The 13,538-nt window shown below is 41.1% G+C and overlaps 1 protein-coding gene across 1 annotated transcript; it reads left to right on the forward strand.

The window, feature by feature from the left end:
* Positions 1-150: 150 nt before the first annotated feature.
* C14H16orf89 (chromosome 14 C16orf89 homolog) lies at positions 151-10,644 on the forward strand. The gene is made up of 8 exons (XM_026096408.2): positions 151-1,136; positions 3,384-3,533; positions 4,099-4,249; positions 4,436-4,553; positions 6,055-6,190; positions 6,652-6,756; positions 7,191-7,274; positions 8,925-10,644. The coding sequence occupies exons 1-8, from the start codon at positions 962-964 to the stop codon at positions 8,993-8,995; spliced, it is 990 nt and encodes a 329-aa protein (XP_025952193.2). The 5' UTR covers positions 151-961; the 3' UTR covers positions 8,996-10,644.
* Positions 10,645-13,538: the final 2,894 nt, after the last annotated feature.

The following is a 13,538-nucleotide window of genomic DNA, read 5'->3' on the forward strand; positions in this document are numbered from 1 at the left end:
TCCCGCAGCCCAGCGCAGCCGGCTCCTCTCGCCGCCACTGCCGCCTGCTCCAGGGCAGCAGCCCGCCAGCGCCTTCTCACAGGCTCTCTGAAACGATTCCTCCTTGGAAACTGGTTTAAAAATAGCTTTTGATTAGAGATCTGCCAACCACAGGGAGTTGAAATGTGTCTTTTAGCATAGGTAATACATTGCAGAGCTACGCAGTCTTAGTACTGTGTTTCCCTTAGATCTCACTAGCCAGGCGGTGTTAAGCCTAGATACAGGATGAACAAATTCCCTGGGTGAACGCTCTACACCCCGTAGCATACAGCGAAGCCCGTCCTCCTCAGCCTTTCATTTCCACGCCTACAACTCTCCCTTTTCCCGACGACGCTGGCCAAGCCTTCCCCACTCTCCGGGACCGCTCCAAAGCCCACCTCATGCTGGGGCAGAAACGGCTGCAGCAGGCCGGACGCTCAGCCCCAGGGAACGGAGGGGGACGAGCTGTGAAGAGCGGGTCTATCTTCCCCAATGCCCCAGAGTATTTTACTCACCTGCTCATAGGCACTCATGCCTTGACACCACCCCCTCCTGGCTGCATGGGAATGATTTCTCAGCACCTCCTCACCTGCACTCCCAGCTCTGCGTTCCCCAGGTGCGGACTGACAGGCTGTTACCTCTCCTTGTCTCCGCCTGTGAGCACGAGGGTTCCTCCCTACTGACTGCCGTTGACAACAGTTTTATCCAAGCTAAGGATGGAGGACTGGATTTGACCTGGTGAACCGAATGGCCAAGCGCTTTGGCTGACATTAAAAGGAATGAGACATTTGCCTAGCACTGAAGACAGCATCCAGGCTTTCTGCGAGACCGCGGCATACCTGTGGTTACCCTGGGAAGGGGAGGCATCCAGTCACCCAGAACAGGAGCTGCAGGGAGCAGCTGACATTTACAGCTTGCACAAACATCTCTGAACAAAGTGGCCATGTCCTACGCTCTGCTCTTGCTGCTGCTCTCTCTGTCCGAGCCCAGCTTGTTGGAGAGCGAGCCTGATGCGAGGAGCTCCGTCATTCTGGCACTCGAGAAAGCGACTGTCTTCATGGAGAGTCAGTATCAGGACATCAATTTAGATGCGGTGTTGGGATTTCATATTTTGCAAGGTACTGTGACTTGGTTGCTTCTAAAAATGTCAGACTAAGCTGCTATCAACTTTCTCACCTTTAAATTTGCTTTTTATATAAGTAGACCTGATTGCTAGTAACATGATGTATCTTGTAAGATTTCTAAATTCTTTTTTTTTAATATTTTGAAGAGTCAGCTCCTTAAATGTGACGACAGCAGCAGTGATCCAGCTGTTCTTTATATCAAATATATGTCTTAGAAGAAACCTTGATTTTTCTTGCTCTTAACAGGCATCACTTGGGTTAATCTCTGGGTTAGGAAGAATGAAATGAGCTGTAAGAAGAATATTTCAAACTCTGATCTATTTGATAATGCTGGATATTATATCCCCCTGTAGAACCCAAACTAATAATTGATACAAGTTGCCTTTGCACACACAATTTTGGGAGCTAATGCAAGTTACGGTCAACTTATGCATGCTCCATACTACACTCAGCAGCAACGCTGCCATCTCCCAAGGGGCCATTGCTGAGGCTGGGATGCGAATTCAACGGCATTGCCCCATCTCCCATCTTCAGTACCTTCCTCACCCAAATTGTGGGTGCAGTGGGGACAGAAAAGCACTCTCTGAGCCCATCCACGCTCCTTCCAGTGTGCTCGAGGAGCTCTCGAGTAGGAGGTGGCCTGACTACGTGGCTGCCTTGTCTGTGTGGATGCATTCCAGTCCCCTCTGTAAGGGGCCAGGATCTGATCATTGGGTGAGAAATTCTTTTTTAGAAAGCAGTGTAGTTTGTATGAAGACAATAAAAGCAGTAAAGTAACATCAGTGAAACAAGCTTGGAGCGCAAGCAGATTCACAGCCAGCCAGCCATAGCATTTGTCTTTTTATACAGAAATTAAAGGACTAACAGAATGCACTGTGAGCATTTCCAACTCACTATGAACAGCCTAAAATCAGGTTCACAGGAGCACAAAGGACAGTATGCAAACATATAACAAGAACAGTGGTTATCTACCATCTTGCATCTGATTAATAAGTCCCTGGCTATAAAGGAAGCATGAGTGATCCCTTGGTCTACATAGAGAATTTTTTAGCATTTGATAAATCTTCTTTTTTTCCTGTATGGATGCTATCTAGCTGACTGAGCCTTGCTGGATTAGCAGACGTTGAAACATAGCATACTTTTTCTCTTGTAGAGGTGAAGTCAGCTTGGTAAATAATGTGGAAGTAGTGAAAAGCGGAGATCTGTCTCAACTATCTCCTTAATTGCCTTTCTTCTCGGATTTCTGCAAAGAAATCTGAGACAGCAATATCATTTCTTCAGCCAAATATTGAAGCACCTGTATAAGACAAGTTGGCATCCTCTTTTCCTAGTATACCTAGTTTCAAGTGCTCAAAAATCATCAGTCTAGTCCCAGAGTCATGAAAATTGCTTTCAAAGTCACTTGTGCATGTGTGTGACTATTTCAAAGGTCACCTTTTGTATATTTTTTGAAGTTATGTAACCATGGAAGGCTAAATAAACACATATGATGTTGAGAGTTCATAATATTATTTTTCCCACATGAAGCATTAGTTTTTTCTTCCAGGAGATGATGTCTGGAATTTTACAGATCAGTCTTTCAGTGGAGGTGAAACCAGTGATATGGACTGTGATATCTCCAAAGTAAGAGAACGGTTTCTCCTGGAGTTGAGGTGATTCAAACAGTGTGTACACAACCATTTTCTTTCCTGGAATCGCTAATTCATGGTTTGTGAGAAAAAAGAATGGACTCCACATCAAGAGCATGAAGCAGAGAGCAAGCTTCCAGGCAGCTCATCTGTCCAAAAGCCTGTATTTACAGAACAAACATCTGTTTTCCCAAGACTTAACATGTATGAAAGAAGAAAAAAAGGAGGAATAGAGAAGTACTTGATTTCCTCTGCAACATCATAACATGCTGCCTTACAGAATCACCTTAACCATATTGCACATCTATAGTTTCTCCCTTCTTTCTTCATATTACATAAAGAAATAGTTTGGCTTCTAGTTACAGTAGCATTGTGCTTGGCAGTAAGGTACCTGCTAATCAAGCAACAGGAGATGCTCCTTAGATTAGTACAATAGTACATTGGATTGCTTAACATTCTCCAGGTTAAACCTCAAAAAAAAAAAGTGTGTGTGTGGGGGGAATGGCAGTCACTACAGAAAGCTGCAAAACTCTGTATTTTACAATTAAAAAAATGGGGATGGGTTGGGAGTTTATGCTCATATGCAAAAATATTTTTTTCTTTCTTTCTGCAGGTTATTTGAGAGGAACTCTAGAAAAATGGTCCTCAGCGCATGAATCGCTTGCTCAGCATGCCCGAATTGAAAGCTTGCTGAGGAAGCTATCTTCTCTGATTGAAAAAGCAGCACATTTTCTAGCACAGAATGACCCCAAATATTTCAAAGGTAAAAGTAAGTCGTACTAATAGTGGTGAAGAAAAATAATTCTTGCTCAAGTTTGAGCTATTTGTATTGCACTGTTCTTTCCTTTATGCAATGACTCTGTGAAAAAAAGATGCTAATGAAAAGAAACAATATACTTAAAGTGAAGGCAATATTTGGTATACATCTTGGAAATGCTTAGAAAAGGGCTTAGAAAAGAAGCCCTGGTGGCTTGACAGTGAAGTAGCAGTGATGCACTTAATTGATATATCTTGAAAAATAAAGATTTTTTTTCTGGTATAGTTTTTTTCTAAATTACACACCTGTCATTCTGTGGCACTACCATTATTTTAATAGGGTTCATTTTGCTTCTGTTGCTTTGGGCAGAAAGAAAGTACCTCACTATGGTATGTCCACAAGTTGGCTTTACCTCAAACAGACTTTTAAAAGGATGTTTCTGCAGAATAGCTACATGCATACACATACAGGAGTACCCTTGGGTACAGGCAGACACTTAAGAAATCAGGCAGGACCTGGCAACTCCCTCTACCAAAGCACTAATTATGTGACTTCTTTGATTTGCTTTCAGAATTTGAACCAGTTTTAGGACCACACTTTTGGGTCTTTCCTCGGTTGTGGAACCAGACTGATCCCTTGCTGGCCTACACTGCCTTTGGTAGTACCAAGTGTCTTACAGAAGAAATGAGTGACTCATGCTTGACTTATTTGCTGGGAACATGGTATGTCTTAAAAAGATATTTTCTTACTGCCACTGTTTTATGAGGCATTTCTACCTTCTGCTAGCATTTACACTGACAAGCAGGGAATGAGATTTACAGCCTTCTGCACATGTATAGGAAGCAGAACATGTCTTATTGAGCCATTCATATCAAACTCTTGAACTCTGTATTGCTGTTCTTATACAGGAAAGAAAGTGGCAAGTCCTGCATTGTCACAAGCACCTGTAGGAACATAATGACAAAGCCTGGTTGCTCAGATTACTCCCTGTCCCATCAGCTTTTTTACTTCCTATTTGCTGATATGGTAAGTGACAAGTTTTATTACACAAGATTGATTAATCTTGGCAGCCAACATCATGCATAGAGAAACAAAGCAGTATGACATGGTGGATTGTGCAATAGGAAGGTAGAATTAACAAAGAGGAAGAGCAAAGCCTCACCAGAGATATTTATCTAATTATAGAAAGCAAACAGAAAATTCAAACTCCATTTCTAGAGGAAAGCAGGTAAATAAAGAAAAAAGGCAGAAGTGGCAGTACAATCATTTAGTTCTGCATTGAAGCAAGCCAATATCTTTTAATGCTAATGTAAACAAAATGGTAGACATGAATAGAGGAAAGGGAGGAAGAGTCTTTCTAGAAGAGTTCACCTGAAAGATACAGGAGATTGCAAGAGGGAAAAAAGAAACTCTTGGTGGAGCTGGACCTGGAATCCTGTTAGGACTGGGTGAATGCGGGGAGGGGGGAGCCTGCATCAGTGGTATGTCTGGGAATAAACATGGGGGAGAGAGGAGAATAGATTATGTAGTAACTAGCTTGTTGCACTTTGTCTAAGAGGTAACTACTGATCCATTGATCTTTTCAGTGAATTAAAATATATCAAGAAAATACTTAAATTGTGACAAGAAGAGTTATGATTCTGCCAACTGTCTGTCAAAGAAGACAACCAAAAACTTTGAAATTATCTTTCCCGACAGAAAACAGTCTGGAATAGAAGAAAAGAGCAAGGGGGGCTGCATCAAAAGGAAGATGGAGGAGAAAGAATTAAAGAGAAACTGAGAAAAAGGGCAGGAAGGGGAAAACAGGTCTAACCTCTGGCATAAGGCAGGTTTCTCTGAATACTGTATCCAAGCCAGGTATAGACAAAGCAAAGGACCTCTGGTTCTGATTCCATTTACAAATACCCTAAGATACCTAGGAGTACATTTGCAGTTTTATTGGCCATGTTTTCCCCTATCTTCCCACCTTGATTTTATTAGGCCACTCCTTTCTTTCTTGATTGACTCCAGTACTTTATTTAGGTGCTTTATCATGAAGACTATACAACAGACTTTCCAGTTGCAAAGGATAACACGCACATTAGTTGTGTGACACATTTCCAGTAACCAATTCTATGATACTTGTACCTAACTAGTGCTTAGGCACCAGGCAACATATCTTTGTTGGAAAAACTCCATGTATAAACACACAAACAAGCTGGTTGAAAATCCTATTTCATATACTGTTACAGTCTTCAAATTGATGATGGTCCCTGCTTCCGGTATAGGGATCATATATTGATGTTCTTCTCAATTCCCCCCAGGCATGTTAAAAAGGAAAGTTATATTTGTGCAGAGCCTATGGTCCATGAAAATGCTTCCTGCTAAAGATAATGTTACTAGATCAGATAATCACAGAAGACTTGAATCAAAACAGGATTTTCAATTGTAAATAACAGCTTGCAGATCTGGTCTTCCCTACTCCAGATTGGGGCAGGGGGTGTCTAATAAAATGCAATGCAATATTTCAATTCTCTTCTTTATCTAGAAAGGATGCTCAGATCATCTGTTCCTGAGGGCCCAGTATTACAAGAATATTTTCTGTGCTAGCATGATGAAAATAAACCTGGCAATTGAAAGCAATGGATTCAAGTTCTATTCTCGAGATCTCTTCATGGAAAATAGTATGTAACCTATGCCCAGTCAATCAACAATATGGCAGATATTATTGTTAAATAATAAAAGTAAACCTTTCACTTCAGGGGGAGTGAATCATCAAACAAAAGATATAGAAAAGATTTGCTATGTTACAGTAGCAAATTATACAGCATTTAAAGCTTCAAATACCTGAATTTTACAATCTGAAGCTTTGTCTCAACTTAAGCAAACTGTATAAAATAAAGCTTGTAATTCCATTATATGCATTAGCTATACCATAAGGGCCAACATTTTCAAGCCTGGAATTTATTTGCCCAAATGCAAAGTATGTCATCTAATCCTGGCAATCTATTTTATAATATTGATTCCTTTGGTTAAGGTTTATGAGCATCTTTCTTACTGGGGATCAAATATATAAGGAAGCAAACATGACAAAAAAAGCTGTGGTTTTCTGCCCCCCCTCCCCCTTCTTTTTTTCCTCCTCCAGTTATGTTCTGTGGCATGTCTGGTTTCTCTGACTTCTACAAACTCAGATGGCTGGAGGCCATTCTCACCTGGCAGAAGCCTAAGGAAGGATGCTTTGGAAAACCTAGTGAGTAAGCCTTACCCTACAGGAGTGAGGTGGTGTGATCCAAACATGTAAGATTTAGACTGCAAATCAAAGGGCTATGTTACAGCCCTTCTGTTGGGTCTTATTGAAAATATAGATTCAAAAGATGTCCTCCGTATCTCCACTGGAAAAAGAACAATCATTAGTGTTTTTTACATCCCAAACCTTTCACAAATGCTACACCAGCTTCAGTGCTAAGAATGTACCCAGTTATATAGATTCCCAGAACCCTAGCTCATTTGTAATATGCTTCCTCAGTTGAAGTCTGTCTTGTCAGCTGTGACGTAAGGTCACCTAATCTGCTTCAAGAACACAAACTTTGGAAACAGAGGCATTAGCAAGAGTTTTCCTCATTGTGAAGGAAAGAGCCCTCTGCACTGAGGAGTAATCAGTTTCCATTATTTCTTCTTTTTCAGGTAAAAATTTTGAAGACACCTCTGGAGGAGCAGACCAAAAGCATCTGCTAAGGAGAATTAAGAGAAGGGAGAAGTTGTTTGCAGGTAAAAATAGTGGAAGTATTTAAAGGAGAGGGATTTTTGCAAAGCTTTGTTCCGATTAGCGCTGAACAATTGCTGCACAAACTTATCAGTAGTATAAGTCAAACCCATTGTTACCAAGGTAATTCTAACTTCTTTTTCTTACATATAAGTGGTTTTCTTTTCTCTGTAGGAAGGTTTGCAGAAATAGAAGGTGTCACAAATGCTTGCATGATCCTGAAATAGTCTCCAAGATTTTTATCAGGCAGGAATCTTTCTATTAGGTAATAGTAACTTCAAAGTTTAGAGGGAAATCTTACAGCATGAGTGCAGAATGAGAACTCAGATCTGTGCCTGCACTGAACAAATCAGCAAAATCAGGCTGAAATGGGATTGGAAAAAATATTCTGAATAACAATGCCATGGAGCAGCAAGGGCCAGTTGTTTCCTAAGGGAAGGCAAGCCAAGGGTGACCGAGGGAGCAGCACAGCCCAGGTAATGAGCTCACCAACAAGGCACCATCCCATAGCAACCTGAGCCAGGAGAGCAGAGCAGGGTGGTGACAGGAATGGGTCCTACCAACAGTTCCAGTGATCATCAAACAAAGCAAGGCAACAAATCCAAGGTCAATCCAGGAGATCCAAACAACAATTCCAGAGCTAGACTAGAAACAGGGATACCTACAACATAGCTCAAGCAAGAACTGAAGACCCAGGCCTGAGCTTAAATGAGATGCATGGGCTGGGTGTGATAAGGGGGAGGAGGGGGGGTGGAGGTGCCAGGTGAAGCCAGTCAGAGAAATTAAGGCCTATTGGTACACTCAGGGTCCTGACCAACAAGTATTTACAAGCACCAGGTCCATTTGCATTTAACTTGTTAATGTAAAAATTGGCTAAATTTCACATTTATCAGTTTGACCATATTATCATCTTACCATGTATCAATATAGCCTTACAAAAAAGAAAGTGCTTCTGAAAGACAATGAATACAGCATTTGTAGAATAAAACACTTGAACAAACGCTGCCTACATTATCCAAAGCAGCCTGTTTAAAGTAGTTGGAGAACTAATATTCATTATCATCCATGAAATGAGTCAGATGTCTTCCTATCTGAGTTCTTAAGCAGGATGCCTAGCACTAGGGAAACTCAGAAATCCTAAAATTCTTTTATCTTCAGCTCATATGGGAACTCCCATATTGATCTATCTGGCTGTCCATGTTTCTGATCTTTGGAAATGCAGAAGTCTTGCATTGAGGGATAGCAACTGAAGCTATTCTTACTGTGATAGACTGATTCATATAAAGAAATAAAAAGTTTTTCATTATATGAAGGGTAGATGTTTTTCTTCAGTGGCTCTCAAAGTACTTTCAAAACATTTCTATAGACTTGCAATGTTCCTGTTAGGTAGAAGAATCTTATCTCAATAGCTGGGTAAAGTAGAGCACAGAGAGTATTTTATTCAAGGTCAAATGATGAGCCCAAGGTCACACAAATCTTGGGGCAAAGCTGAGCGTAAAATCTAGTTGGAGTTCTGACTCCCAATTCAGTTTTACCATTTGATCTCCCTAACTAAACACTATTGTAGCCTTAAAAATGCATACGGATTTAAAATCAGGAATACAGATCATCACCTATGCAAGCCACGTAATGACATTCAGTGACTTTCTCCACAGATGGATGCTCCTCTCATAACACGGCTGTTGCAGTAGGAGCGCTTGGGGGGTTCCTGTACTATTACTGCTGACAAGGATGGTGCATTACAGCCTGTCAACTGGGAATGCCACTTCCACACAGAGGTGATTAACTGGCCCTTGAATAATACCAGTGCTCACTCCAGAGTGAAATGACTTTAAAGCACAATCTTCTCTTGTAACACAAGGAGCAGCCTCACATTGGGAGCCAGTTTTTAATTATAGCAATACTGGATAGTCCTGCTCAATGCTGTTTTTACTAACAAGTTTCAGAGTATCCCAGAGGGTCAGAGATTGTTTCAGCGCAGCCCTATTACCACTGACCACATACATTTTTCTCTAGCTCAAATTCCACTATTTCCAAAGAGATCTTCAACTTTATTGGAACTGGATTAATATCTTGGTCATTTCTGTGATATCTCTCAATTTGCTGTCTCAAGCCTTCATCCTGCCAGGTAATAAATACCTTCAACACCTGCATTCCACTGGGTGCTACTATATACACATAACAAGCAATTTCCAACTATTTTGAGTTTGCTGATACCTATTTTCTGGTGGAAATGCAGATGTCAAGAGCAAACAGATGCCTCCTGACACAAACATTTACATTATTGCCTTGCCAACACCCTATGGAAATAATTGATGAACCCTAGGGTGAAAATCATTAAGTTAGAGCCTTTTTTTCACGAGGTCGAAGCTCTGTTAGTTGCATTGACCATGAATGAAATAAAATGTGTCACAGAGTACAAAGAACAAATGGTATTTCTTCGCTACAGATAGACATGAATAAAGGATGCTCTTCCACCGACCCTGATGGCCACCCAATCTGAATGTTGCCATCGTGGTACTCCGGTTATTTTGCAAAATTTTTCTTTCTTTTACCAATATTACAAAAACAAATGTTAGATATTCAGCTTCCACTATAATTCAATTCTCCATATTGCTTACCACCAAATTTGTAGTAGCAATAAAACCTCTTATACCATGCAACTAATTAGATGTGTGGGCATATTGGCTCAACATGATAGTAAAGCCTTGAATGTTTGCTCAAAGATCCGTTTTGGAATGAATCTTTTTCTAATTAGAGAAACAAAGACCCAAGTCTTTTCAAGGGAAGACAGCTGGCCCTGATCCCTAAGCTACCCTTACACATAACCCCTGGCATTGTCAGACACATCTATGCAAACTTGTAGGAGATCTGTGCTTTTGGGATCTCTTGTTTCATTCTCACCTAGTATCTGACAGCTACTTGCTTATGGTAGTATATTCACTTAATGCAAAAGGGAAATTGCTTTTCATATTTACTTCCTTGAATAGAGTGCAAATATGATGTCCTGTGATGGCATCAATGACTGATTGTTTCCTGGAGGCATAACACTGCTAATTCCATATATTTGTATTTTCTGTCAGGTTATTAAATTACTCAAAATTACTTAAATTTTTATTAGCTTTATAGAAATAGTGATGTGAGTTTATATATGTAAAGTTGCAGTGTCTATTAGTTCTTTTGGCCTATCTAGTCTTCAGAGCACTTGGCTTCAGAAAGATAAATATGGTATAGTCATCACTTATATCTGAAGTTCTGAAAATAGGAATAGAGCAATGAATGGATTTACAAGAGATGCATTTTGTGAGCGAACTGATTTCTGCATGTAAAATTCTTCATATTTGTTGAATAACAATTAAAATTTTTGGAATGCTCTTCCCCCCTTTACTTCCTGTGCCATTTCAGGAAGTTTGGAAATGCGTTTTGCATTTTTTTTTTTTCTGGAAACTGTCTACTGAAACTTAGCGGGTCAAAGTCTAGCCCCAGCACCAGTTCCCTAAGGCTGTTTGGCTTAGATAGTCAGTTTGTGTGCATCCCAGCAATACTTGCTTTCAGGAGCAGCACTGAGTTAGCAGATTTCTCTTCCAAGTCACTTGGAGATACTCTACTTCTGGAAAGACCGGTTCTCCTTTTAATTCCTTTGTCATCCATGTTAATGTCTCAGGGTGTTTGCCAAAGCAGAATGACCAGTTAGCCGCTGTGCTAGTCACTGGGTTACACTGCAGAGCTTTTAAAAAAACAAGCTGCTACAAGCTTTTGAGTCATGTCTGTTCCTGTGAGCATTATGAAACATGTTCTCCCTGACAGACAGACACTGCATACTAATTCCTAGATCAATACAAGGCTGTTGGGAGTGTAGGCACTTAGCATCCACCTCAGTATTCCTCCCCTTGACAAATTGCTGTGGGTGCAGTACGTAGAGACATGGAAGCCTAAATCCTTCTGATTAGTGGAACTTCACTATTCTAGAAATCACAAGTCTCAAGTTAACCACACAAAAGCCTGCTGCCACCTTGGCTATTCTTACTGCCACGTAAGAATATTTGTAGTACAAGCCTTTTCAAAATTGTTTTATGTTTTTTTAAGTTGCACTGAAAAAACTCAAAATGGAGTAGCTCAATAACAGGTATTTGCACCAACCACACCTGCAGTGCAGGGGTACAGACTAGCAGTAGTCATAAAAACAATATGATTTCAAAGGGTGCAGACTACTGAGGCTCTGCTGTATTTTAGTGTAATAAATTACCGCCATTTTTTAACAGCAAGTAATTTACTTCTTGTATTTGTTCTCCTGTTTGTTCAGATTCTAAAGAACAGTCCCAGATGCTCTGCTACAGGGGTGCTGAAAAGAGACAATCACAGAATAAGCTCCACTTGGAAGCAGTTCTAGGTAGTCTGAAATGCTATTGAAGGTAGCCTAGCACAGAGCCCACAGCCTGTCTTAATACTGCGGAGAATCTTCTGTGCCTTGCTCAGTGCAGTGAACATGAAAAGACTGTAGTCTTTCAAAGGTAGGACTCCCAGCCTCAAGCCAAATGTTCCCCTCTAGACCACCAAGCTGCAAAATATGAGATTCATTTTATTCTGCTTAGTACATGTGGCATGTGATCTGTATGGCTGCCTAACCAGATCCAAAATCAGCCATTCTCCACTTTATATTAAGACTACAGCTAGCAGTGGACAAAACCATAGTACTGAATTTTCTTCACCAATTTTTGCAACCTCAGCCTTCCTTCTTGAAGGGAAATTGGGGTGACCCTTCTAAAAATGCCCCTTTCTCCACCCATAGTATCTTCTACCAGTCCAGACTCTGTACTTTTCTTTCAGTTTCTGCCTTTTAATCTCACTAACTGTTTTTTATCAGCTTAATTCATTTTCTCCCCACCCTGACCCAATAAGAAATCCCTAAGGCAAGTATGAAGGTAAAAAGAAGTGACACAGGAGCAGTTCTTAACTGACTACCCAAAGACAGTTTCTCCTGGCAGATTTGTGTTGGTTAGACATATTTTCAGACAGGTAGAGGTATATCCTACAGAAATAAATTGTAGTCTTCCATCCAGTTTTACATATGTGGCTGTAGAAGAGGAAGAAGGGAGACTGGTGAATCAGAAAGAGAAGAGCCAATATATCTGGCTTATGAGAGTCTCAAAAGTTCTCACAGACAAACTACTTGCTTTCATTCTAGTTTGTATGAGGTTTCTGTTCCCTGTGGATTTCCAAAGGCAGCTTTTGGCCTGTGGCTTTTACACTTTACATTGTGACAATAGCCCCTCTTATAAGCTAAGCAAAAGACTGGGTGAGTTTGGTTTTTGGTTTGAAGCTTTCTTATGAAGCACTTACTACAGGATGTTCCCTGTGAAAGGTTTAGGGTATTTGTGTCCAGAGACGACGTGTGGTTGAGCATGAGAAAATGCACGGTCATGAATGAACCCCCAGAGCACTCTGCTTGCTACCTCATGTGGAGCTGAGTTTAGACCATTAAAGCCACACTGCTAGGCCACCATGGAGTTTCACCTGGGCAGCTCTGTTTCCAGCCTGAAACACAAGCAGGGCACATGCAGCCGTCCATTCTGTGAGTGTAAATGAAAGCACAGGCATGATAATCCATTTGCTAAGATTGTTTCATGGACTGGTTTGTGCTAAAGAAGTTGTCTGGTCTACTTCTAAAATAAAAGTGTAGTTTTCCACCAACCAGTACCTGAGCAGCACACTTACCTGTTCCAGGTACACATATACTGGGAGAGCTGGGGCATTAGCCACGTAGCACTGGCCAAGGAAACACTGGCTTCTGCCACTTATACTATGACCTCGGGCACCTGGCTCTGCAACCCCAGCTTCCCCCATTCACACATGTGATACCTGTCCTTGTGCAACATTGTGTACAGGACCAAATACCCCAAAATAAGGAAACCACTAACTGAACTCATCATCAACATCAGACAGCCTGAACAGACTAAACACACATAAACATACCTCACCTCAGGCAAATGTAATGAACCGTTTTACAGTAAGAATGGGGACTTCACAGTGCTTCCTCCTTTAACCACCCCTCCCAAACCCAGTCACTTAGCAGCTCAAAGAAAACAGAGGCAATGCAGCTCAGCAGTATGCTTGGTTTTTTTCAATCAAAATATGAAACGTCTCTATTTTAAGCAACTGATTTGTATGCAGGGAATGAAAAGAAATAGGTTAATCACATCCCTCATCCGGAGAGCACAGGAGCATCTGCGGCCGGGCTGGCACCGGCGAGCGTCCCTCCGCATTCACAG

Source organism: Dromaius novaehollandiae, chromosome 14 (assembly GCF_036370855.1).
Source record: "Dromaius novaehollandiae isolate bDroNov1 chromosome 14, bDroNov1.hap1, whole genome shotgun sequence".
In the NCBI taxonomy this organism is placed as follows: domain Eukaryota; kingdom Metazoa; phylum Chordata; class Aves; order Casuariiformes; family Dromaiidae; genus Dromaius; species Dromaius novaehollandiae.

Excerpts from the sequence above, each read along its gene's own strand:
- C14H16orf89 (XM_026096408.2), top strand. The coding sequence starts at position 962 with ATGTCCTACGCTCTGCTCTTGCTGCTGCTCTCTCTGTCCGAGCCCAGC. Across the intron at positions 3,534-4,098 it reads TGACCCCAAATATTTCAAAG|AATTTGAACCAGTTTTAGGA; the intron begins GTAAAAGTAAGT and ends ATTTGCTTTCAG. Across the intron at positions 7,275-8,924 it reads AAGGGAGAAGTTGTTTGCAG|ATGGATGCTCCTCTCATAAC; the intron begins GTAAAAATAGTG and ends CTTTCTCCACAG.